At 39.2% G+C, this 27,581-nt stretch overlaps 1 protein-coding gene across 5 annotated transcripts; it reads left to right on the top strand.

Annotated features, from left to right (window-relative positions):
- Positions 1 to 24,797, top strand: LOC145771868 (uncharacterized). Of its 5 annotated transcripts, none has more exons than XM_082583615.1 (20): positions 1 to 107; positions 4,583 to 4,709; positions 6,031 to 6,102; positions 7,990 to 8,104; positions 8,334 to 8,443; positions 8,826 to 8,894; positions 10,343 to 10,591; positions 10,925 to 11,179; positions 11,473 to 11,590; positions 11,886 to 12,134; positions 12,641 to 12,786; positions 13,051 to 13,220; positions 16,374 to 16,533; positions 16,770 to 16,948; positions 17,429 to 17,609; positions 17,752 to 17,887; positions 19,751 to 19,857; positions 20,636 to 20,731; positions 21,094 to 21,303; positions 24,375 to 24,797. In XM_082583615.1, exons 1-20 carry the CDS (start codon positions 58 to 60, stop codon positions 24,558 to 24,560), a joined length of 2,985 nt encoding a protein of 994 aa, XP_082439741.1. In that variant the 5' UTR covers positions 1 to 57; the 3' UTR covers positions 24,561 to 24,797. The 5 variants fall into 5 exon arrangements, with proteins under 5 accessions (XP_082439741.1, XP_082439742.1, XP_082439740.1 ...); XM_082583616.1 differs by having other exon boundaries at positions 6,028 to 6,102; positions 17,755 to 17,887; XM_082583614.1 differs by having other exon boundaries at positions 6,028 to 6,102; positions 19,754 to 19,857.
- The last annotated feature ends 2,784 nt before the right edge of the window (positions 24,798 to 27,581 follow it).

The following is a 27,581-nucleotide window of genomic DNA, read 5'->3' as shown; positions in this document are numbered from 1 at the left end:
AGTGCTGTCATATAGGGTTTTCAACTTTTGATTCATGTAAGTCAGTTTGTTAACAAAATGGCCAATTACTATGGATACACTCCTGGTGGAAGCAGCCAAAGTTTTTCGTAAGTACATTTTAGATAGAGCTCGACCGATATTACTTTTTCAGGCCGATACCAATATTTATAAATTTTTTAGGCCGATACCGATATATATCAGCTACGAAAAATTTGTTACCAACAAAATTATTAAGTAACAAACCAGTCCAAGAAAGTTTATGCATTGGTTGCTGTAATGGAAAAATCATTCTTAACACTAATCACAAAAAACACACCAAACAAAAAAGAAACAACCCAGGCCTCGAAATTCATTTTTGCTGACAGCGGACAAACGTGTCCGGTCTGAATTCTTCGCCATTTAAGAGGTATGGCTACGGTTTAAAAAGTTTTTTAAAATTTGAGCGAAGGCTTTCATCAGACCAACAAGGTGCGCTTGGAGAGTCAAAGCGCCGTGTAGCTGCAATACGCCGCATAACTGATTAACTTCCATCGAACAAGGTCGTGTGGCTTCTTACGGCGTCACAATGCTCTGGGCAAGGGTCGGAAAACTTCTACAATGACACTACTATTTTCTTCTGTGCAAAGTTTCACTAGGCTTTTTTTTGGGGGTTATTTTTGCAACTTCTACAATGACGCTACTATTTTTTTCTGTGCAAAGTTTCACTAGGCTTTTTTCTTTGGGTTTATTTTGCATGTCATGTGAGCGAAAGTTAATTTTCCCTGAGCGTTTTCTGTCTTACTGTAATACCAAAACTTGACAAATTTTGCTGCATCTTGCTGTGATAGCCTACTCGTATGATCTAATTCTGTAACGAATCTTGCCTTATCAATATCACTCGGAGATCAAAGCCAGGCATTGTGACGTAAGACTTGAAATAAGTTGCGCGTGGTTAGTGTACTGCAGAAGTACACCGGTACTCCCATCGATTCTTAGCGAAAAATTCACCTTTGTTACACTGATTCAATGTCATTAATCGCTGAAGCAACGTAAAACTCGAAAGTTTTCCTTCTTGAATGGAAGCTAAGGGATACAGTATTAACATTTTCTAGACGCGCGCACTGGAATGGGCGGGAAATTATATTCTCGCAACAATTGTTCGTGCTATGCAAGCACGTTTGAGCAACTTGTGTTTCTTCTAAAGGCATGTATGGCTGGTTTTGATTGTGCTTTTGCTGGCCGATGTTTATCGGCGAAAAATAGCAGATATAATACAATATATCTGCTACACCTGATATCGGCTGACCGATATATCAGTCGAGCTCTAATTTTAGATAAAACTGCTAATTGGTTATGTTTACATCGCTGTAAATATGTATGTTGCAATACTTGTTATGAGGATTTGTATATACTAAATGTACAGCCTATCTTGTAACATTTTGCCTTTGAACAGTATCGCATCTGTGCCCTGCTATACAGTAGGGTGCATCATCTCCCCCTTATTTTTTAAATCAAAGTTGTGCCATTGATAAATGGTGTCCATTTTAGGTCAGATTCAGCCAAAAAAATTATGGGGGTTGTGGGACCTCCCCTACCACCACCTCCGCAACCCCCCAAATCCGCTTCACTAAAATCGCAATAACTCAAAAACCAAACAAGATAGACAAATGGTGTTTGGTATCAACATCATCGCAACTACTTGATTTAATTCAAATCTGCCAAAAAAATTTGCGTTTGATGTGAATTTTAATTTTCGATTTTGTGACAGGGTTTGTATGTTCATGCATATAATACAAAAAGATTTGAAAATCAATCAATTTTTGAAATATCATTTGCTATAAAATATCTGATTTTGTGATAACTGGCCTAATAAAGTTAGTTCATAGCCAATTTGTATTATTTTAATGTTGTTACACAAGTTTTTGCATTATTTCTATCTTGGTGTAAAGCAAGCCTGCTGTTATTTGCTGCCATACCCAGTTTCCAATTGAACAGATACACATACACAACACACACTGATAGAGTGAAATATATCAACACATCAAAAACACGTTTCTGTCTTAGTACAATGTGAGGAATACATGTGCGTGCTTGCTTATCAGGAGATTCTCTTGGAATAAAAAAGTGTACAAAAATGAATGGTAGATACCATATAATGTAATGAATAATGATGTATTGCTCACTTGGTAAGACAATTGATAAATCTACCATATCTTATGTGAGCGGCTTTTTCCTTAAGTTTGGCCTATTGGATCTGCTTTTCTCCACCACTTGAAGTGCATTCTCAAAGTGTTTTGGTATTTTAGCTGATGGTTGGAAGTCTGTGGCCAACTTAACTCCTCTCTCTGAGCAGTCATTAACAACAGTAATTAATGCTGATTTTTTTCTTCCAGTTAAATATTGTTTATCTTTTGGCCACTCTTTAACATCTCTTTTAAAAAAATCTGTTTCCAACTTTAACAGTTTAAAAAGTACCATGAATCTTCTCTCCTATCAAGTCTGCCAGGGAAGATTTTTCATCAACCAGCATTGGAAATGTTGGCTTTCCATTACCTTGTCTCTTTTGAGGGACTGATGGAGCTGATTCCTTAACTTTTAACAGAGCTTGAGCAATTTCCCATTTCTCTTCATCCTTAACGTGGTCATCAAACAGGGAAAGTGGGACCATCTCTTCAGTCAAGTACCACAAATGTAAATGGAGCTTTTTTAATGCACTTGACGCTGCTATTGCATCAATCTGTTTGTATTGATGCAATGTTTTTATCATTGCTAGGTCAGCCTGTGGAGCAGATATTGCAGAACCACAACGAAACTACCAAGGAATGTACACATACAAAAGATACATTGCATATCTTTTCACCTTTTTGGTGTCCTTGGGTTGTAAAATCAAGCATTTTCTGGCATTATTTGGATCCATCACTTTTTCCGCCTCCAGCCCTCCATAGATAGCAATGAAAGCTTTATTGCATAAATCACTTTAGCCATCTATCGAGCTTTATGAATTGCATCTGTTTTTTTAAATTGAATGGCTTGTGTGGGAGGGGTGCTTGAAAACTAAAAAGAAGTAGTTGTAAAAGCTCTTCATAGTCCGCCCTAGGGATATCACTGCTATCATTTTTTGTCAGCAGTTGAGTAGCAAGGTTTGTAGCATCTTTTCTTTGTTTATTTAGGAAATCCATTCCACTGGTTGAAATGTACTCGGCTTCACTGAAATAAGGAGGAAAAGATAAATTATCTTGAGAAACATGGCTAAAGAAACTTCGAAAGTTTTTAAATATTGTGATATCTGGAGACTTGGATGTTTCAATTTGCAGTGCATCAAAAACACTGCCAGCAATAAGTTCGCCAATGTGCTTTCTGCAGGCACACCATCATAACAGTGGTTTGCTTAACCGGTCTTGCAGTTCCACACAACCTCCTGACCACAGACCAGTGTTTGTAGATGTAGTGTCAAACACCATACTTATGGTCCCATCCATAGAGCACTTCCATTCACGTAACAAGTCACAAGCGAAGTCACTGATAATGCTACCAGCGTACTGCCCAACTTTGGGGCTGAAGGATGGCACACCAAGAAGTTTTGTTTGATGACCTTCTGATACTAAAATAGGCATAACTTCAACTTTTTTGTATTTGTTGTTAAATTCTGGAATGAGTTTAGAATCCCAATGTATGTTATACAACAAGGGTGGTGTACAACTTTCCTTGATGGTTTCCACTATGTTAACATTTGGTTTTCGTTTGTATCGATCACAAGAAGCATATGACAGTGTAAATTTTGATAGTAACTGTGTGCCAGTCAATTCTTTCCCTGTGTATGTTGATTCCATTATGATACTCTGTAGAAAAGCTGAAGCAGATGCTGGAGAAATACTGCCCCTTGTCATAGACTAGTTTCAACAACTGAATTTCTTGACAGGATGTCATAAGGCACCTCAAGCAGTGCACCAGTTTTTAACTTTCTCCTGTGAACCTCTGGTGCTGTGCTACAGCTGGGAACATCGTCCTCAGAGCTTGCACCATCAGTTGATGATGATGAGCATGGAATATTCTCTGATGGGACCATTTCAAACTCGAAATTTATTGAGAATGACTGGAATACTTTTGAGCAGTCTTAAATTTAACCAGCCAGATATCTACAAGCGACTGGAAAAGTCAACATGAAGATTGATTTTCATATTTTTCGTATTACACATGATCATACAAACCCTGTCACAAAATCGAAAATTAAAATTCACATAAAATTGCAAATTTTTTGGCAGATTTGAATTAAATCAAGTAGTTGCGATGATGTTGATACCAAACACCATTTGTCTATCTTGTTTGGTTTTTGAGTTATTGCGATTTTAGTGAAGCGGATTTGGGGGGTTGCGGAGGTGGTGGTAGGGGGGGTCCCACAACCCCCATAATTTTTTTGGCTGAATCTGACCTAAAATGGACACCATTTCTCAATGGCACAACTTTGATTTCAAAAATAAGGGGGAGATGATGCACCCTACTATACAGTCGATGTAGTGTAGTTTTGAAGTTTAGTTCAAACACTATAAATGCTTCCTTTTATACTCATATATGCAACTTGTAATCACTGTCGTATTTTCTGCAGAGTTCCAAATCAAAGCTCTTATGGCAACACATCATATGGAGCTTCTCAGACTCCACAACCAAGCACATACATTGCTCCAGCCCACCAAGTACAGCAACCTCAGACTGCCTATGTGACCTATGGTCATGTAAGTGAGATATATGCCACCAAATTCTTCCACTGATAAAGCATGCATGATGTTTTGTTTTGCTTGTTTTGGTGAAAGGTTGGGTATTTGCAGAATATACGCTTTGCTTTGATGGATAGAAGCAGACCTCTAATCTCCTTCATTTTTCTGGCGGCTAAACATGGTCTACTACAGATTCTTCCCGGCGGCCAAACGCTTGCTCCCAGCAGCCAAAATATAAAAATCCGTTAAAAATTAGTGTTTTTAAAAATTGTTAATTAATATTGTGTTTATGTGTTCACTGTTCACTCGGGTAAGAACAATGCAAAGAAGACCCTTAAACATATTTTTTAATTTCTGTCTTTTCAATATTTAAATTTTTTTTAATTTGCGATCAATACTACAACAGCAACTTTCACAAAAACTCACAAGAACAAACACTTCTATTTTCTAGTGAAATGTTTCAGCGCAATACAGAGAAACTATATTTAGAAAAAAGATTGCAAACTTAAATTTTAATGTTCATTGTTTTGTATAAGTCAGAGTCAGCCCTATTTTTAAAGACTCCGACCCTGGACATGTCAAAATCTTTATGACTCCACAGTCGTGGTTTTTATCATTTGACGCTCAGACTTTTTGAAAAACTTTTATCAGCAATATTTTTTGTTGGCATGCGAGAAACTTTGCCTTGTTTGAAAAAGTTTAAAATATAAATGAGGGAGGAGAAATGTTACCTTGTGGAAGCCGGCGACCAAACATGCCCTACCAGTGTGATAATTTCAGAGGCTGTTTAAGTATTTAATGACTTCTGAGCCGTCATGGCCATGATAAGCTAGAGGCCTGGACTCGTTTCACTATCTTACTGTAACAAAAAGGTTGCCATGTAGACAGCACGGTTTATTTGCAAAGTTAAGTTGAACGTTTGCAGAGGTGTAAACAATTTTTTATATTGTGTCTTGTTTGTTTTCAAGGTAGTTCAATTTAGAGTTATGCAAATGTTAAAAAAAGATTATGAGAGTTTTTTTTTTAAAGCTTTTTTGTACTTTATTGGCATGTCATGTTTTCTCAGATATTTCTTTTATAGATTCCAATAATTTCATTTTTCTTCAATCACCTCATGTAACAAAAATTGTGTCAAGCAATGCTATTTCTTGTTATTTGATCAAAATTGTTATCAAAATCCTAGAAATATGTTTGAACAAACGTTCACGGCTCCTTGAAAAGTCTTCACAACATTCAAGGTGGCATTTCTCATCCCGTTAGAGATATATGAAGAACAACATACTGTTCTACACTGTTGTCAGTCATTGCCAGCATTCTAATCACTTCTTATTTGCAGCAGTCTACTGGAACTTCAGGATCTTCGCAGTCATATCAAGGATCTTATAACAATTATTCCAGCTCAACACCTCAGGTATGGAACATTTATGCTCTTGTTGCTTTTCATTGAAATTCTGTATCAATCATTGTTGAATTTCACAGTATTTTAAAAATAGATTGTGATCAACAACGGATCAAAGGTTTTTTTGTCTGTTGAAATTAATATGATATGGTTATTGGTTATCCATTATACCCAATATCCATTTAGAAAACTCATGAAAATTCGTTAAACTATGCCAGATGATGTGCTGTTGGATTTTGCAGCAACCTTGTGTAAAAAGTGTCACAATGCCATCTAAACATTCATTATGTTGAAATCTGATTGCTGGATGATGGCATTCGATCAGATGGCTGTTGATTCGTTGTTGCTTTGTTTGCTATTCGTTTATAGTTTACATGATAGCTATCCCTGTAATCTACAGTCTTCGAAATTAGCAGATTTTTACTTCGGCAAAAACGTTGCCCAGGCCAAACGGCAAAACTTGAAATTGCCTCGGCAATTGCTGTAAACGTTTAATACGAACAAATTGTACCAAAACATGTAAAACGAGAAGCGAAAAATATTCTAGAGTAGTCTATCACGGCCGCACTGTTTGATTTGTTGTGATGTCGTAATACCAAAAGTAGTGATAAAGCGAGCAACGCAATACGGTAATTCTCATTAAATAACTCACGGGGAAAAGTTAATTTTGGGCTGATTCAACGTTCGAGTTCATACAGATCGATTTAATTTTCCGGCTGGGTTATATTGCGTAACAACAATGCCCAATAAGAAATTTACGTTTTACATTACATTAATTTACATTAATTCGACATCTAGCGATGTTGAATTATCATAAAATAACGTTAATTGCTCAACCAGGTACCAGTAACAAATTAATAGCTCCGGGAAGATTGCCTCGATTTACGTATACTATATTCGGAATGGCCCGTTTCGGTGAGTCCGATTCGGTGAGTCCGATTCGGTTAGTCCGATTCGGTGAGTCCGATCCCTTAACGGGGGATTTTTTCAATTTTTTTTTTAAATTATCGGGTACCGTAGCCTAATTATCATTGCCGTTTTAGGGTTAGGGGTTAGGAGTTAAGGTTAGGGGTTAGAAATTAGGAACTCACCGAATCAAACTCACCGAATCGGACTCACCGAATCGGACTCACCGAATAGTAGCAGACCCCTACTATATTATACACTAACATAATTTCGACACAATTGAGATACTGCGAGCAACACAAAGTCTGTTTGATAAAGAACTAGTTGTCAGAATCATCAGATGCTGTATAGGAGGACGAGGTTGTCGCGTCATCACTGGAATCAGACACATCAAGAAGCTCATCGCTTGGCTGTAAATCTACACTGTCTTTGTCGTTCGCAATGAAGCGTCCATGTTTTACTGCTTTCGTGCTTTGATACCAATCCACACGCCTCTTTCTCAGAGCTCCATCAGGGTGTTGACTTTGACTAAGGAACAAATCTGTGGCATAACGACTGGGAGGAATGTCTAACCCTAACCTTACAAGCGCTCGTGTGGCCTTGGCAATTTTATTGCCGACGCTAATGCGCCACCGCCATTCATGCATTTGCGTCGGCAATCACCTCGGCAATTGCCGAGGCTAATTTCGAAGACTGAATCTATGTACAGTATGTGCTTGTAGCATCATCAGTTTTCTCGGGTTTGCATGATAGCAGCATTTTTTAATGTCATAACTAACTATGTAACTAACTAACTGTAATAGTCGTTTTCCCTATGCGCGAACTATTATTACATACAAAGCATAGGCTTTGAAATGGTATAACTTGTGTTGGAAAGAACTTTTCCCTATGCGCGAACTATTATCACATACAAAGCATAGGCTTTGAAATGGTATAACATGTGTTTTTCGAACTTATGTTTACCGTAGATTTATGCTAGTCTTTATATTTTAGCAGCAACCTCGGTACAGCAGCAGTGCTTCTCAAAACCAACATTATTATCAACAACCAACAGCATCATCATCCGCTAGGAATGGAAACTCATCTGCATATTACAACAGCAATCAAAGTAAATGTGTATATAAAGCAGGTGTTTTTCTGGCCCGCGTGTCGTATGTTCCAGTGTTGCACTCCTTTGCTACAACTAGTACACGATTTTCCAGCCTTTGTTCCCTGTATTACGAAGGTTTTACGTAACAAAATAGATCTTTGTTTATAAGGAGTTTTTTTTCCGTCCAGGAAAGTTAACTAATTTTATTCAAATAGAGAAAAAATAATAAAGCAACTTGTGAACTCAGGTCAAGTAAAGTCTGATCACAGACCAGCTCAGACACAAATGTATGCTACATCTGGGTCCAGTGGCTTTAGCCAGCAACGAGTTTCTGAAGTCAAGTACACCAAGCATGAGGTATGCTTTCAATCCTTTTTTCCACCATATGTCTTTCTTTTATGCAAATTTAGTGTGTGTAAATTAAACACAACCTCACTGTAAACTTATTTGGTATGAGAAAAAATTGAAATAATAAATCTTTAGCTTGTTTGATTTCATTTCAGAGAATTATACTCTCTCAGAATTCATCTTATCACTAGCAAAATAATTAAAATCAAAGTTAATCGATGTTTTGGCCAACCAAAAACTCTTCAGCAGACTCTGCCATTGTGTCAGGCATTCAAACCCAACCTTTCCGCGACACCTCATTTGACATGTTACTGATGTGAACGTTTCCGTGAAAAGCACTAAAATTTTATCTCAAGGCATTGTGACCGCACTAACATGTTTGTCTCAATAGGTTTCTATCCCGGTAACAACTCGGGTACAAGCTTCTAATCAGATCAGCTACATTGCATCCAAGCCTGTGGTTAGTACTGCACTGTGCTTTAATTTAAACAGTTCAATCTCAGACTGTGTGGGAGTTGTCGTTTTCACATCATTTTGAAAAGTTTTTTTTTTGTTTTTCTCATTCCGTGTTCAACTGTTCATACTGCTAGCGGGGACAAACGACAGGTCTCAACTACTGAAGATGGAACAAACGGATGGTGATGATTGATGATGATACATCCATACTAAAACTACAGAAGAGTAATATAAAAATAGGAATGTTCTTTTCAGAATCTCTCTGTAATATTAATTTAAAACCAGTTCTAAATTTATAAAGCAACAAAGTCTAGCAAATTCCGGTACAGAAGAACGGTACACGATTTTATGCTGCGGTCCGGGTGATGCGGACACGAATGACGTCATCCCTAGACCTGAATAACGCAAGACCTGAATGGCGCAAGACCCGAAAGATGCGAGACAATTGTTTTTCGTAAAATTAATATTTGTATATAAAATATGAAACTTATAAGTTAAATATTTGTGTTTTGGAGTGCCCCCACATCAAATAACTTACGCTACGCCACTGCACTCCTAAATAATCCGTATAAAACAGATGCCACCGTGGGTTTCGATACTCTTCATACAGACAGTTATATTGTAATTATGAAACGCTGTTAGACAGCGCGTCCGAACCTAATCGGGCTTCGAAAAGAAAAGAGTGTAACTGATCTCCTGTATTGTTTCTGAAGCAGCGAGGAACGAGATCAATTGCTGGAAGTCAGGCTTACGCTTCGATTTCGCCAGACGTTTCTGATAAGTAAGCTTTCTCTGCGGACTTGTCCATTAAGATTAAAAAGCAACAAATGAAAGTGCAATGAACAACTTTTATAATTTTGTTTGTGTAAAAATTAAATTTGCCAACGTGGCGAATGAAATTACTGCCGTATTAAAAAAACAATCGGTTTTAGTGAGAAATGGCCGAGTCTTTTCTTTGTTTTGAGTATTGCGTCATTCGTGTCTTGCGGCCTAGGAATGGCGTCATTCGAACCGCGGCATGAAGTCGTTTATCACTCAGAAAATTTGTAATGACAAAACTAGGCTACTGTTTCCTCACGTTCAAAGTCACAAAACCTTCCCCTTGTTTCTGGAAACTTCTTCGAGTTGGTAGTTCGCTGCTATTTTAGACAAACTGTGGTCACGCGTTGCTAATGACACAAATGGTCACACGTGTGGGCCAGTTTTGTTTTGGAATTTCGTAATTTTTTTGCTAATATTGTATTATTCCAAAAAGAAAGCGAAACTCCTTTAATATGCATTATTCTTTTACTACTAATTCATACAGCTTTTAACCCTGTGTCTGGATTTTTAACTTATTAACGTTTTTATGTAATTTTACACATGTGACCAAATGAACGTATAACTGTCGTCACGAAACATTTGTTGTTTAGGCTCATATTGTAAGCTAAGTTCTTGTTTTTATGTTTGTAGTCTGCGACTGTAATATCAAGCGAGCCTGCAGCAACGAAATCTACTTCGGATTATGCTCGGCAACAGAATATTTCCAACTATGAGAAGGCTCTCATCAGCGCTGCAACATCAATTTATCAAAATCAAAAAAGGGGAGGAGGGGGTCCAAGCGTTGTTTCTCAGTCGAGTTACAATTCAAAGAACTTGCCGTATTGGAAGCAAAAACGGCTTCAAGCCCAACAGAATAGAGACCCGAACAAACCAATCATAGTGAGTTGAGTTTTGTGTTGAACAAATTCACATGTTAAGAAAAGCGTTGAATAATCTTCCTTTTGTTTCTCTATATCTCTTTTCCGCAATTCTGCTTAAAGTGCTTTACTTTCATTACACCCAGCAGAGGCTTTTGTCTGAGATATTTCGTGTTTGGTAGACCTTACTTATTACCCAGATTGTTTCTTAAACCACGCTCTTTATTTTTCCAATAGACGGAATATAGTTTTGTATTATGAGTTTATATATTATAGGTTTGAAGTTTTATGTTTCAAAAAATTTACAATTTTTTTTTCATTGCAGTTTTAACAATGTACTGTATTTGCCTTTCAGGCATCAGAGGTGAAGGCGTACTTGTATGCTTGGCTGGGAAAGGAGCGCACTCGTCCGGAATACAACGTCACTGCTCACGGAGGGTCCCAGTTTCGTCAAACCTATGTTTGCGAGGTTGTTTCACCGGGGTTTAAGTATGTCGCCAAGGGTGCAGCAGGAAACAAGAAGGATGCTCAGACACGTGCAGCCTGGGACTTCGTCGACTTTCTCGTTCGCGAAGGAAAAATGAAAGAGGATGAACTTCCCACCAGAGAGGTATGATGTTTGCAAAACTTCAGTGTTTTTTTTTATGACGAAAACCAATTTTTATTTCTTGATTGTGTTGTTTTGTCCAACACGTTTCAAAGGACCCGCAAGTTGGATCGGATGATTGCGACTTGTAGTGATTGTCTGCATCTTTATTTTTTCTTTCTTTTATAATAAACTTTCAATCGAAACCGAAAATGTGGGAAGAAAGTCTTTTATACCTTACAATTGACCAAATGACCGATGATCCGCTGATATTGAACGAAAACAAGTCTGACGCTTTGATTAAATTTCCAACGTAGAACAAGTTCAAGGCGAGTTACAACAAACTGCCGGCAACATACAAGGAGAAGGACGAGAAGCAGGTGACCGAAGTGATCGCCAAGAAGAAAGTTGAATCAAAGAGCATTCATTTTGTTGGTATGATGTTGTTTCACGCCATCGTGATCTCAAGTGTATCTTATTCGTGAAACTAACAATCAATGCCCGGTTTTGAAGAACGACTTTTAATTCTCTACTTGTTTTCAAATGTTCAAGAGCCCTTCTTTTCCTGCATGAATAGCTACAAACTTTGTTATACAGTAATATTCTGCATAAGCATAATTTTCATTAAATGAAAGGCGTCTGCTGTTTGTTCACATCAGTCCGATGGCTGCTCACTGTGTTAGCTTCTCGAGGGTAAGAAATTGTTAAATTCGATTGAGATCATTTGTAGGTGGTTCGACACTTCACTTGTCTACTGACAACTCATCGAAAGCGGTCGAATCTTCCACGGCTGTCGTTGCTTATCCAACTGTCGCTGTCACACCAAGTCAACAATCGACCGCTGCATCTGCTACCAAAACCATAACAGTTGCAGTGGCCCCGTCGTCGACCACTGTGGTCAGGGTGAAGCAGAACACCACAGTGGCCGCCCCTCAGGCACTTTCGGCAAATGATGTTGATGTTTCAGCTTCAAAGAACAGTGAGTTATGATACAAACGTTTCACTTCAAAGTCATTGAACCTTGCAAAGCTTACGACGCGTAGTTGATTTAGACTTGAAAGAAATTATATATAATGGATAATAATATATATAATGTATAACCTGGGACTACATACCACCGGTATGTAGTCCCAGGTTATACACCAATACTGCAAAGATTTTGTAACACATTTTTGTTTTTTTATAAACACTTAAAAGCAAATGAGGATCTAGTACTACTTTCCAGCCTGCATATCAGGCCCTTTCGACGTCGGCCAATGTAATAAATCAGTGTATGAAAGTGCTAATTTGCTGGCTGGGTTTCCACAACCGACCCAGACAGCACATCAGTCGTTTTTTACTGATTGATTTAACGTCCGTAGACGTTGAATAAGTGTAAAAAACGAGTGAATTGTTGTCTGGGGAAGCGCGGTCTTTTCAAACTAGTCACTAGTCATGTGGTAGTTGAAGCTTAAATTGCGACGTCATCATCTACATTTTGTCCAGGCCCGATCGGCGAGTCTTACGTGGAGCAGGTATGGACCGATGGCAGAGTCATTCGATATCGTTGCAAACTTTGTGAGTGCGAATTTAACGATCCAAGCGGCCGAGAGCTTCATGTGCGCGGACGGAGGCATCGTCTCTCATACAAGGTGATTGATTTATTGTTGCCACACCAAAATCATGCTTCTATGTTCAAAGAATTTTTTACCTGGAGCGTACAAAGTTAATGTTGTTTGCATATTTTTTTTTAAATTCTTTGTTGCTTCTTCAATAATTCAAGATGATCAAAAAAAACACAACACAAGAACTTAATTTTTGGTGCCAAGCTGCAGCACCTGAAGTTGGTTAGTCATAGTTTGCTTATGTTTATAGCTCAATAATGCCAGTGTGGTCATTTTTATACCGTTTCTTAGAAAAAAGTGGATCCCAGCATTGAGGTCGATGTTAAGTTAAATCCAAAGCAAAAGAGCATGATGATGATGAAGATGCGACAAGAGGCCCGTCGCGATGCCATGCGCCAGCAGCAACGAGAGCGACGGTTATGGAATGAGCAAATGTTGAAGCAGGAAGAAGCAGAGATGAGGTGATGGGTAGATTGCCAGCCCAGGCAGATCTTACTTTTTCGCCTCTCTCCAAACCAACCTATTTCATAAGCTATACTAGTAGGGTGTCCCACCTTTAGGCGACTTTTCAGGAAAATTAGGTTCGGGTCAAATTCTGAATGGATTTTCGTCACTGATTTCAAAAATGACATTATTTTTTCATTATGACGTCATCTTGATGTGCCAGCTAGCGGATTTTTGCTATTTTGGCCTTATCACGAATATGGTAAGAGCTAGAGACTTGGAACTTGTGCCAAAATGACCGGAAGGGACGATTTCCTATTTGTTGTCAATACAATATGAAACGCTAACTGCAACAGAAAAGGAGTTATTTTGAAAAAATATGTTTGCTCATTTTTGGACAAAAAAAATGAGAAACACGGCAATTTTGCTACAGTGATGCTTTTATTTCGATTGTTAAGTTGCTCCACCTTGTTTAGCAATTAAGTACAGTGGTAGTAGTAGTGGTACACACTCTTGAATGTCTCTTCCATGTAAATGAGATTTATTTTACACACACAAAAAGCTTTTTGGAAGGCAAAGTGAAAGGCCCTAATGCATACGAAGATGGTGGTTTGATGAAAATAATTAAGAAAATATCAAAACTTAAGCCCCAACATCTGAAAATCCGACAATATTGTAAAGTTTCATCACAGCTATAGCCGCAAATCATTTAAAAGCCAAGATCTTATGGTTTTCTGAGCACAAGAAAGAAGCTAAGATTCATCTTTTCGGAGCGACCATATGTGTCTTCTTGCTATGGCAGTTCATTTAGTGATGAATGTTCTAGGAAATTTGAAACCCCTACTTTTTATCGTCAAGAAAGGGCGTTGAATAATGAGTGGTTACTTGCGAGTTGAATAACAACAGCGAGTGGTTACTTAAGATTGCTGATTTTTGGGTATTGTGTTGGGCCTCAAGATATCCGTAAACTTCAACGTATGGTTTCTTTTATTGTTTGTGTTTATTTGCCAGCATTTTTAGTCATCCATCTTAAACCTTCCGCTGCTGAAGGTCCCTCAATTGGTACTGCTTACAAGAGATTTATTACTCGCACATAAATCTGTGGATGAACCAGTATTCAACGCTGTTCTGAAACATTTCGTTAAGCATGCATCCCAATGGTTGAGCCCTAAAAACGTTGCTTTAAGTTCTCCACGCTGAAGCTCCGCCTTTTGCTGCTGATGCGGCAAGACAGAAAAGTTTTTCAAGAAACGTTGATATCGAGCAGACGCTTTTGAAGCGTGACAACTTAAGTGATTTTTTTCTCCGAAGAAAGTAAGATGGCTCCACGCATTGCATGTTTTTCATCTCCATCAGTGTTTTTACGTATGATCAACAACAACAATCGAGGAACAGAGCGCTTTATTGGCAGACTGAAACGGGTTGTGAACGGCTTGATTCGAGATGACCAAGATGATTTGGCCAAAACAGACTTGCGCATTTGTGCTGCTTTGCACAGTATGGTGCGATAAATAATCCCATTAAACTGTGTTGTGTTGTTGAATGGTGGTTTTGTTTGATAGATCTTTGAACGAAATGATCAAAGGTTTAAAGTTAGCTAGTAGCTATTAGTAATTGCAATATGCATGTAAAAATCAATGCTGAGGTATATAATCAATTGCAAATACAATATGCTAGACTAACTACCACTGTACTTAATTGTTAAACAATGTGGCGCGCACAGCAACTTAACAACCGAAATAAAAGCGTAACAGTAGCAAAATTGCCGTGTTTCTCATATTTTTGTCCAAAATGAGCAAAAACATGTTTTTTCAAAATAACTTCTTTTCTGTTGCAGTTAGCGTTTCATATTGTATTGACAACAAATAGGAAGTCGTCCCTTCCGGTCATTTTGGCACAAGTTCCAAGTCTCTAGCTCTTGCCATATTTGTGATAAGGCCAAAATAGCAAAAATCCGCTAGCTGGCACATCAAGATGACGTCATAATGAAAAAATAATGTCATTTTTGAAATCAGTGACGAAAATCCATTCAGAATTTGACCCGAACCTAATTTTCCTGAAAAGTCGCCTAAAAGTGGGACACCCTAAGGCTTAGGCTTAGGGCCTAAGCTATAGGGCCTAAGGCTTAGGGCCTAAGGCTTATAGGGCCTAAGTCTTAGGGCCTAAGCTATAGTCTATCTTTGGGGGTATCCTTGAAGCAAACGTCGCTGCTGAGTAGCTTAACACTGTTGTACGTGCCTTGCTCAAGAGATTGGTAAGTCTCAAGAACTTCTGTCAGTCTAGACCAGTGGTTCTCTAACTGGGGTACGCCCCCCCCCCCCCCACCGTGGGGACGTGAAGATTATTCGAGGGGAGGCGCAAAGTTGGTATGCGTTGTACTAGTAGCCTATGCTACTGTATTGCACAAGTCGTAAACAGAAATGTTGGTAACACCTTACTTTGTGTTCTCTAGTTTCCATCCCAGCCTTTATTCTCGCTGTTGTTGTTTAGTCCATTGTTTGGTAACAATAGCCTATGTATTTATACGATATTTTAGTGTGAAAGCGGCATTTCTGGATTTGTAGTTGCAAGTGTGAAGACACAAGCTCGGAACAAACTTAACCGTGAACTTGACATGCAATGTGCATTGTGTTCTATTACGCCACAAATTAAACTGCTGGCTTCAAAAAAGCAGCTGGCCTACTGATTTATGTATGATGGAAATAAACTTTGTTTTACAATCCAAAACATGTAAAATTTACGTAGTTTGAGTTTAGTTTACAACTTAAACGAGAAAAGAGGGGCACACAGTTTGACAAGTGACGCCAAGGGGGCGTAGCCACCCTGATCTAGACATACATGACTTTACTCAGCATAAATTAAAGAGTCCTTCCATGTACATTCCATCGTGTTACTAACAGGTATGTGTCGAGCCGGACCAACAATACCCCACATGGGTATTAGGATCAATTCCAGAAACTCCAAAATCCTACCTCTGTGTCGCTAGGTATTAAGTACAGAGACCAATTGAAACAGCAATCACGAACACTCGAACAGCCATGAGATGATAATTGCGACACACGTAATCCATTCTGTCGACTTGAATTTTAAACCTTGGCGTAGCTTGGCCATAAGCTACTCTGCATCAGAAAACCACTGTGCAACCACTAACTTCCTCTTTACCCACACAGAGCTTATGAAGAGGAGATTTGGTTCCAATACCAGCGGGAACTTGTTCTATATGAAGAAGAGATGGAACGTCATCGCCGGATGAAGCTTCCTCCTCCACCTCATCTTGTGGCCCCTCCGCCACCTGTTCTTCAATATTACCAACCACGTATGCATAATCAGGTAACTTGGGCGACACGTCATGAAATCAGCATGTCAGAGTGAATAACTTGTTGTTGAATGGACTGATTAGTGTTGGCACTGTGGAGCAGACTGGATAGAGTGGTTTGAAACTACAGGCCTATGAAGTTTTTCAGTGATGTTTGCGATAACTTCTATTGATGCCACGGAGCCTTTCTCCGCATTGGATCAAAGCTGGTTGGCTCTTCCTGACCTTTTTTTTTTCTTTTTTCATTCAGCAAGCAAAGAGTATTGATGACCAGCATGTGGTCGCAAAGCATGCACTGATCTACCCAATCGAGGAAGAGCTTAACGCAGTGCAGCAAGCTGTGCAACTTGTGGAGGGTGCTTTGAAAGAAGTGTCCACAGCTATTCATGAGCAAGAACTTAAAGTGCATGCTGCGTCGATCAATGCAAAGTGAGTGCTATGTTAAAATTGGTTAGTATAATGTCAATTTCACTACTCTGTCTTAATGGACAAAAGTTACATGCACACTTGCACAGTTTTTTCACAAACATAAGTATTAAGTAATATGTCACAATGTAGATACATACGACCCGTTTTAGCCTGATGCTGCGAGTTCGCTGTGGTAGTAGCGGTTTGCACCAGCTTTCGGAACACAGTTCCCTAGTCATGTGCTGTGACGAATTGTGAAGTAACGACCATGCTGCTAAAAGCGAAACTCAATCCATTGCATAAGTGATATGGTTTGACATTTTAATTTCTCGAATCATCTGAAAGTGTTACACGAAACCCAATTTAGCAACCTATGAACCAAGATCCGTGCAGAGTCATGCACGGCGTATCATAAAGATAGTTGTTTTATTGAATTTCAGTACCCGCCTGCTTATCTTAGCTCATCGCTGCTGCTAATATATTTTTCTTATTAATTTTTAGCTTCGGCTCTAAGAAGCCTCCTCCACAACGTTTGCTCAAAGCTGTTCTTCGTGTGGGCTCATTGGCAAAGGGTCTTCTCTTGCGGGGAAACCTCTCGGTGCAACTGGTGCTCATGTGTGAAGAGAAGCCGACTGCCGGGATGCTGACCAGAGTTGCTGATAACTTGCCCTCACACCTGGAGGTAGGTTTCCTTCATTTTTTTTTTATTAAAGCTGGAAGAATAAAGATGTTATAAGGTTTTAGCCTGGATCTGATTTGAAGGAAGTTAAAATGGGATGTGCAACTCGCCCATGAACATGGAACCAACTTTTTCTATTTCACAGAAGAAAACTGAAATGAAGTTTACAATGAAGAATTGCATTGAGGAGTGCTCTATCAATCTTACCACCACTAGCTCTCCCATTGTCAAGATCCAGGTCATCTTAACTGCGACTCAGATGCGGCCCAATGCAGATGCGGGTATGTTAACGGAAATCCTGTTAACGTTGCAATTTTATTTTAATGGTAGAAAATTAATTCCCGATCAAATAATCTCTTTCGTTGTTTATCAACAACGGTACTGCGTTGTCAAGACGAGTGTGTGTGCGACCTCTGGCACTGTTTTCCCATTATTATCAGCTCATTCGACTACTTCGTAAGTTACAGTAGTATTTCATGCAGCTTTATAATGCTTTAGTTTATGTTAATGACTGCCGCTTTCCGGCTCTTCTCCCGCTTCGATTGCGGTTATCCTAACAAGCTTCTCCATCATTTTTGTATGCTCCTGTATGGAGTCTTCCCATCTTTACTTTAAACAGTCTCCTTCACTCTTCCCAATCTTCAGTTGTCACAAAATAAAATCATTATCCCAAGAATGCTGGAAATTTGAAAATCTGATCTAAACTTTCACTGTTAAAGTTAACGTTCAGACCGCCTCTTAGAAGGGCAAATTCGTTTCACACATCACAGGTTGCACACATCTTTTGTAGACTATGCGAACGGTGGGAGTGTTGTTGAGTAGCTTCTTAAAGAATTTTTATTTGTTTTCAAACTTTTGTAATCTATCACTACTATACGGTGTATGACTTGTCAAAGGCACTATTTGGTGCCTTCCTTCGTTGCTCGACGGTTTGTTGCGTTGCAATCAATCGTCATAAAACACTACTTCGTTGGAGCGGCCACTGTTGATCAAAGGCTGACAAATTCTTCCTCAGTAACGTGTAGTGAGGTATGACGCCACCTTGATTATTTGCTATACTCCGTGGCAGTGTAAAGGCAATAGAACTCTGTGTGGTGCTGTGACGGTGAATGTGTCATTATGATGCATTGTTACAGCACATGCATTAATCTTATTATTTTAGCAGAATATTTGTCATATGCTTCCTTGTGCATGCTAATGAAGCCATTCACCCCCATAGAGAAGGCTTTGAAACTTATAATTTGCCGATTTGAGAATCAAGTTTGTTACTTTTACGCCGCTTCAACATCTCTAGATGTTGACTCGGTGTGACAAACTTCGCTGGCTGGAGCAATCGAAATTTTAATGGTTGAGGTTTCGGTGTCGATGGGTGAAATATCTTGGAATTCCCGTTGGTGGTTATGAAAATTCTTGCTTTAGTCTTTGAAGAATGATCAATGCGATAATTTTCACTCCACCCTTGTACCGCCATTCAGCATTTTATGATTGTAATTATACTTCGTGGCATATCTACGTGGTACTGGTGTCAATGGGCCGCTGTCAATTGCTGATGGGGCCCCTATTACAAAAGGGAGTATCTGAGATTATTAAATTTAGTTTTCGATCAAAGCTTTGAATAGTATATTAAGTTATTGTTCGCTGTTAAATTCATCATGTGGAGTTCATGTTCTCTGATGATGTTAACTGATGAAGTCGCTTGTTTGTTCCAGTCATCAACTCAAAGCCTTCTTGTTTCCGTCGCAGCAGAGGGTGCAATCTGGTTGCACTGTAACCCATTTTAACTTTTTTTTTGAACTTTTAACTTTGTTGTCCAATGTCCACCAACCATTGAGTGTTTGGCTTGGCGACGCTGTCTTTAACCACACAACTATTACCAGCATAGTATAATGAAAATAGATGAAACTGCTCTGATAACCCTGGTTAATCTTTTTATCAAGATCCTACAAAGTTAGTTAATGGCGTCTTGAAGGCAAAAAAGATTAAAAAATTTCCACCTGATAGAAGTTTTTTATGATTAATGTGACATGTGAGTGTAGAGACGGTTATTTTTTTATCATTTGGATTCTAAACTTATGTCTCATTTTTTTTCTTTTGCTGCCCGTTTGTCACTCTCTGCTGCCGCTTGTGACCACCTGTTGCTGAAGCAGCGAGCGCCCCCAAGGGTGCTTCGAAGCCGGACCCCCCTGATATATTGGACCGGCAGAAATGCTGTTTAGCTCTCGCTGCTCTTCGTCACTCCAAGTGGTACCAGGTTTGGCTTCACTTTTCCCAATTGATACTTCACGCATGGGCGACCATGCGTGACGTTGACCTTCGTTCTTGTGCAAAACTACAGTTCTTAGATTGTTTTGGCCTCAACTTCATTAAACTCGATGCACATTCGCGCATCGCCATATTTGCAGATGAGCCAAGTCGGATTGACTTCTGTGCAGACTGTGAAGGATATAAAGACGTAAACAGCTTCAGTCGCATTTGGTTTATTTTGTTTTAGATTAAAGGTTAATTCGTGGATTCATCACAACAGATGTTGTTGTTAGATATATCCTGAAACAAATTCGGAAAACTTACGTTTTTCAGAAATCGATTAAACGTTTCGCCCTTTAAGGAAGAAAAATCGCTTTGTGGACATTTTATTGACAAAGCAGTTCTCCAAAATGCTTCACACTTTAATATTTAAGCTTGAACTGCAGTTTTAAAAATTTTGAGAGTTAGTTTCAAAACTATCTAAGAACTGTCCAAATGATAATAAATCTGCTTGACTGTGAAATATTCAAAGTAACTCATAGAAATAACAAAGATTGCGAAATGTTGAAGCTTTAGTTAGATTGGACTTCATTTGTAACACTCTGAAATATGTTGTATTCGTTTTCGAAAAAATAACATATTGAAAGAAAACTGAATATTCAAACTTGGCCGAGTAGTTCTTCTGTATTGTGTTTGAACCGTTACTTTTCACTGTTATTTCACAATGAAAGCGTCACCATTTCAATTGCCAGTATGGCGATGTTGAAACCGTTTGCATCGCTCAGGCTAAAGCCACCGGATTGCAATCATGCGTCATTGTAACTCGGGTCATGAAGGATTTGTGCGTTCGAGTTCCCACCTGGGCTCCATTGTCAGACTGGGTAAGTACTTGGTGTTAAGTTTTATCTTGTTGTAACTGCGCTGAATCTAACTTGTTGATTCCTCTATATTTTATTAAGGTTTTCCGTTCAATTCAACACGACTTTCAATTTTTGCGAACAAAGTTCGATCTTTGACAGCTCCCTTCGATTCAACTAAATCTTAACTTTGCCGTTATCGCGCATTGTCTCAACTGGATGCTTAAAATGGTTTTGTTTTATTTTACAAGATGGATGCAAATGTTGCTTGCTGCTGCGACCCCGCTTTCAAAGGAGCAGCCAGACATTTTTATAGCAACACTTTGTTAATAACTCTAATTGGACTTTCACCTCTGGCAAGCTAACGGACAAGCATTTCAACGCAGGCTGTTGAGTTGATCGTTGAGAAGAGCATAGCCAGTGCTAAGCTGCCATTGTCTCCAAGCGCAGCTCTTCGCCGGGTCTTCGAGTTGATCGCTTCTGGTGTCCTGCTTCCTGGAGGAGTAGGACTTACGGATCCATGTGAGCGTGCATCGACTGACGCTGCTGAAACCCTAACTGTCCAACAGAGAGAAGATATAACGGCATCTGCCCAGGTAACCGATGGTGGGTTTCATAAATGTATGTCATAAATGTATGTTGATGTCTTGATGATCTCAATTTTTTAAAGAAACAACCTCAAGCACGAAAATCTAAGAAATGAATTTTGCAGTAATTTATTTCCAATATTCAATATGCAAGCCACAGCCTACACAAATGGTGACAGCTTAATTTGACACGGCAATTTAGAGAGCAAGTCTTTTAGGCGCCGGTCAAATAGGCGCGCACACTGTGGCGTCAGGAGTGCGGAGCACTGTGACGCCCGTTCATTTAGGTGCTATTCCTAGTAAAGTCAGCAGATTGTATCAGCTTGGCAGGTAGGACAATTCTTGCGAGGACGTGTGAGACAACACTCTTGCAACATGAATACATTTCTATAGGGCATATGAACCCTGGCTATAAGTTGCAAGCTTTTCTCAATCTCATTCTCATTTTATTTTTTGTCATTAACGCGTCCGGGACGAAAAAGATACTACTAACTTCAATGGCTATATTACTACAATGGCATAATGGTTTGACTTTGCTCGTTATTAAACCTAGTCGGGGTTTTGACGGAAAACTAAGTTACTCTTTACTCAAGCCTACCACCCGCTTGAATATAGGCTACGGTATATTTTTTGATGGTGAATACATAAACCATTTACGTTTTGCTGATGACATCATCCTTATATCTGAGCAACCTAAACAACTACAAACAATGCTAAGTGAACTCAATACAGAAAGCAAAAAGATTGGCCTTCATATGAACTTTAACAAAACGAAAGTTATGTTTAACAAACTGGCAGACATTGACAGCAATATTCTTTTGGACGGAGCGACTATCGAAAAAGTTGATCACTATATATATCTTGGCCAAAAAATTACAACCAACTCCAATAAAGAAGATGAAATCAAAAGAAGAATATCACTTGGATGGCAAGCCTTCGGAAGAGCAAGTTTGATATTTAAGTCAAAACTGCCTCTTTCTCAAGAAACAAGTCTACGATCAATGCATCCTTCCAACCGCTACATGTGGTGCAGAAACTTGGAACCTTCCAAAAAATTAACACTTAAACTAAGAACTATGCAGAGAGCACATGAACGAATCATGATGGGTTTAACATGGCGAGATAAAAAGACTGTCGAATGGATCAGAAATCAAACGAAATTACGAGATATATTCAGGGTTGTCGGTATTTTACCCGACCCAAAAAAACCCGTTTTTTTTTTTTTAAAACACTTAAAAAAAAACCAGAGCATCATATTTGTCCAGTTTTTATTAGAAAAATATAAAAATGAACAAAAACACTACAAGGTACTTATAACAAACTTTAAATTAGGACTTAAGGATGTGATTGTGAAGTAAATTTCCAAGAATAAATTGAAAACGCAGTGGATATTGTACAGCATATACACAAAAATCAAGTAATGCCACTTTGTGTATACTACACTAAAACTCATTTATGCAAGAAGGCCTTATAGTTAAACTGGTGAAAGTACTACTTTACTGTAGTCTGTATATATGATGTGAAATGCAATTTAGGAGGCTATTTACCAATTACAGATTCTGGATTCTAACGCATTGCTGTTTCAGAGCATTTGCCTAAATGGCCATTGGCCACGCAATCGCTCAATTGCTCATCCATTACTACAGTATATATAATATATATATAAATGATAAAAAAATATTTAAACATGATGGCATAAATGCTTCTTGCCTTCAGATCTAACGCAAATAATGTGATTTCTACCACGGACCACGGTAGCATCAACTTGGTATAGAAATCAGTGGATGATGCAACATCCAACTTGATCTTGAAATTAATGGATGATGCAACATTCAAGCAACAACAGCCTTAGTGCATTATTTTATTGAGTTGTGCAAGCATGTACTGTGAGGGAAAGGCACTTCATTCGTCAAAAGTAGTTTTGAGGTGAAATAAGCACGAATCTACCTTTCTTTGCATCTTTTTAAAAAAAAAAAAATCCCGGGTTTTTAAAAAAAAACGGGCGGGTTGGGCTTTTTTAAAAAAACCCGGGTTTTTCTCAACCCTGGATATATTAAGCACAATCAAGAAACTAAAATGGTCCTGGGCAGGTCATATAGCAAGATATCAGGACAATAGATGGACTGAAAAATTAACAACATGGACACCACGAGAAACCAAAAGAAAGAAAGGAAAACCAAAAGTGAAATGGAGGGACGACATTGACAAACAATGCAATACAACCAATTGGTACCAACTAGCACATAATCATGTAAATTGGCATGAAAAGGGGAAGGCTTACGGTCTGCAGTGGACTCTCACAGGCTGAAAATGATGATATTTTTTTACTGATATTTAGTGTAGTTATTATTTGACTTAACTAAAAGTGAACTCAGCCATGTTCGGAAACTTGAATAATTTATTGATAAAGCTTTCGTTGACGCAAACCAGGACTAACAACAAATAAATGCGAACAGGCGCATTAAAAAAACAATATATTTTTCTGTTCAATATAACATTTTGCGTGAAAAGCATTGCCGGATAAAGCAGCTTCACTCACTGAAGCCATGACCAACAACAAATAAACGCACGCGCATTAACAAAACAACATATTTTTCTGTTCAATATAACGTTTTGTGTGAAAAGCATTGCCCTACCTGCCAAGCTGATACAATCTGCAGATTTTACTAGGAAAAGCACCTAAATGAACGGGCGCCACAGTGCTCCGCACCTAAATATCCTGACGCCACAGTGTGCGCGCCTATTTGACCGGCGCTTAACTGTCTGCGCCTAATAGACGTGGACCTGCAATTTATTCTTGCCAAGCGCGCACAAGCGTGATAGAATCTTGTGGGCCAAGGCCTTGACTGGTGTTTATGACTTGTCCTGCTGTGGCTTCGTTTGTTACCTAACATATCATTCTGACCTGTTGGTATACCACTGACCGGATAATAGCGATATGTTTACTTCATGACTACACCGAACAACCGCCCGGCGCCCACGCTATAAACAAATGTAATGATTGGGATGCTGTTTAACTTAATCACTTGCCTAACAGACACGTGCAAAGTAATGAGTAAATACCAATTTTTTGTCTTCAGCACGCGCTCCGATTGGTGGTGTTCCGGAACATCCACAAGGTTCTTGGCATTGATCCGGTATCTACAGAGTCATCTAGCGGGAGGAAACGAACCAGCAGCGATGACGGGAATTCTCAGAGCAAGGTGCCGAAGACGAGCGGCGTGGCGAGTTTAATTCAGAAAGTCAAGAGAGAACTAGGAAAATAAATCCACAGACAATGTTTTCTGCTTTGCATCAACCAGACGTTTCTTGATGTTAATTTGACGTGAATTGTCAGACGTTGTCTTTGTGAAGTAAGCTGAAGACACTTGAAATCAGTCATACGTTGTATATAGGCAAGAAACCACTACTGATTTTTGCTGACGTAAGCAATCGTTTGCTATCGTCGAGTTGACACAAATCTCCCGTTTTGTTTGCAAAAAACGCTTCTGTTGGTTTCGTTGGTTGCTCTTGCTGGCCTGGAGTTTAGTGTGCTCGCCCCTGATTTTGTAGACACCAGCTCTATACCCTTTCTGGTCATACTAAGGTCATACTTTTTCTGGTCATCATGAAAATCGTATAAAAAGCATTGGATTTCGTTCTTGAACTTCTTGTATACGACGCGGCATTGAGAAAAATAATATGCTCCACTGTGCTGATAGAGTTTGCCTTGCAAACCGCTGCCGCTGGGAACGACGAACAGTGCGGTAGGTACAGCGCAATGTTGCCACACAATATTATTGGCCTATTTTTGCCTGCCAATACATAGAAAGGCACCTGCCCAAGTCTCTCCCCTTGAAATTTTCTTTCAGAAATTAGAAATTGTAACTTAGTCTATGGAAGACGATTTGTCTATCTTGTGCATACTCTATATTTAAACCATGAATCTTATTTTGACTTTAAACTGTCTCCCATTGACAACATGCTCGCGAATGTTGATTCAGTTTGTTGTGATAATGTCGTTGGCAGAAAATGACGTTCGTTGGGTGTTGTTCCTATTGTTGCAGCAACAAGCTCCTCCCTGTTGTTTTCTTTTGCTTTACCAACGGGTGTGATGTAACAGAATGAGATAAAATGTTTTGTGGCGACGGTAAACAAATTTGTGGTGTACGTATGAGTTCTGTTGTATCCAATATCATCGCATCCATTTCTACTCAATAAGAATCGTTTGTTCAGGCCTGTCCCTTGTGTGACGAAACGAAATGTTAAAAAAATTAAATGCAAAGAATTGGCACTGTCGCAACACCTTTCGTGGGCTACTTTCCGTTTTGATTCACAACATATGACTTCGTTTTTACTTCGGAATACAGAAGTTGAACCTTGGTAACTCAGAATGCAGTTCTAACATATGTACGTGTAGGCCAGAGGTTCCTAACCGGGGAGGAATTTTCACTGTTGATTTATTTAATGTTTCAAGCGTTTTTTTTTGTATCCCAGTGATGAGATCTCTGGTACGACGCCTGAAAGGGCAAGGGCACTTTATGGTATGCATGTAGGACTGCAGGTACAAACGGAGACTGGCTTATCTGCCATTTGGTCCACTTCTTTCAATTTTTAAACTACCTGAGCGGAAGCCTAGATACGACAAAAATGTGTTGTTTATTTTCAAGTTGACATTGTGGCTCTATCCATTGAATAGGTAAAGGTCCCATACTCAGATACTGAGCTTTGGGGAATGAGAAGATAAGGTTCTCATTATACTAAGCCTTCGGCACTAAGGAGAGTAGGGTGGCCAGTTCCTTTCTCTCGGCCGCCTTTACTTCAGCAACTACGCCCACCCAATTTATTACACCCTGGGTAGCGGTGAGCGGTGTTTTTCAACAACCAACTGAAGCCGGGAGTCGAACCAGGTTTGCATAATTGGAAAGCCCAACGCCTTATCTGTTGCGCCATCCCACCGCTAGTAGCCTACAAGATGCTGATTGCTTATGTTTGACGTTACAGCGGCGTTCTTCCCGTGTCATACAGACGCTCTCTACTCACGACTGCGTCTGCACCGTCAACTTAATCGTTGGCACCTTTGCTGACAGTTCTGTTCTCGGTTGCAGTCTTTTTTTGGGGGGAAAAGGAAGCGTCGTGGTCTAATGACAGATTTTTATTTTTAAAAATCCTTTTTCATGATGTATAATGTAATAATAAAAAAAAGTAAGATAGGAAAAAATCAGCAGGCTAACCTATATTTTGTCTGCCTGCTGTAACACAAAATAGCCTGCAGAAGCCGACACTGCAATTAATTTCAAGTGCAACGTAACAGACAGTTAGAAGCGTCGAAACAAGTTTGTTACCGCGTAAACACCAACTTACCCCCCCGAAACCCACTAGTGGGCCCCTATGTTTAGGCTAGTGATGACGTTCAATGTTGAGAAAAAGTTCACATTTATCATTTTAGTTAAGATTTGTTGACTCTTACTTACATTAAACACTTATAAGCTTATTTATCATTTAAGGGAACGTTCAAATATTACGTAACGCTTTTTTTCCAAATTTTTGACCCCCCCCCCTCCCCCATGTAACGCCAACGTAACGCTTTTTTCAACCCCCCCCCCTTCCCCCATGTAACGCTTTTTCACTACGAATTCAGCACAAAAAACTACCATTCCGTACTCGAAAGCGTTACGTAACGTTTTGCTTGAACCCCCTCCCCCCCGATGTGACGCTAACGTAACGCTTTGCATAAACCTCCCCCCCTCCCCCTCGAAGGCGTTACGTAATATTTGAACGTTCCCTAATTGTTATCTAATGAGGCTATTTGAGTGACCAGTGTTTACTTAGTATTATTGCATTATTTTGTTAGTTTTTTGTGGGACACAAATGCCCTTTACTCTTTTAATCGACTTCTAAAACTATGCATTCCTATTGCCCAACATCGCTGGTTAGCTGAAAAAAATATGGTTGAGCGAACATAGAGACTTAGCTTTATTAAGTTACCGAAAAATTCCCAAGAAAACATGATCTTATCCTTTTGCTATGCCACCGGACAGCACCATCTTACAGGAATATTTATACTAAGGGATTTATACCCACATTTTTGTTGAAAATGCTCTTAGAATGCACCAAATCCAAAGTAACTTTTCAAAATTTTCTGGGGGAGGCCCCCCCAGACCCCCCGCCGCTGGGTGTCGTCTATGGCGAGGACGCCGTCTGGCTTCGCCCGCCGGCCGTTAAAACCCTCCCGTTTCAAAATTACTGGCTACGCTACTGGTTCAAAACATACAATAATTCCACTTTAAGTCAATTAAAAAAATTTC

Source organism: Aplidium turbinatum, chromosome 6, assembly GCF_918807975.1.
Source record: "Aplidium turbinatum chromosome 6, kaAplTurb1.1, whole genome shotgun sequence".
Classification (NCBI taxonomy): Eukaryota; Metazoa; Chordata; class Ascidiacea; order Aplousobranchia; family Polyclinidae; genus Aplidium; species Aplidium turbinatum.
Note: the sequence above shows the minus strand (reverse complement) of the source record. Positions and strands in the feature narration are given on the sequence as shown.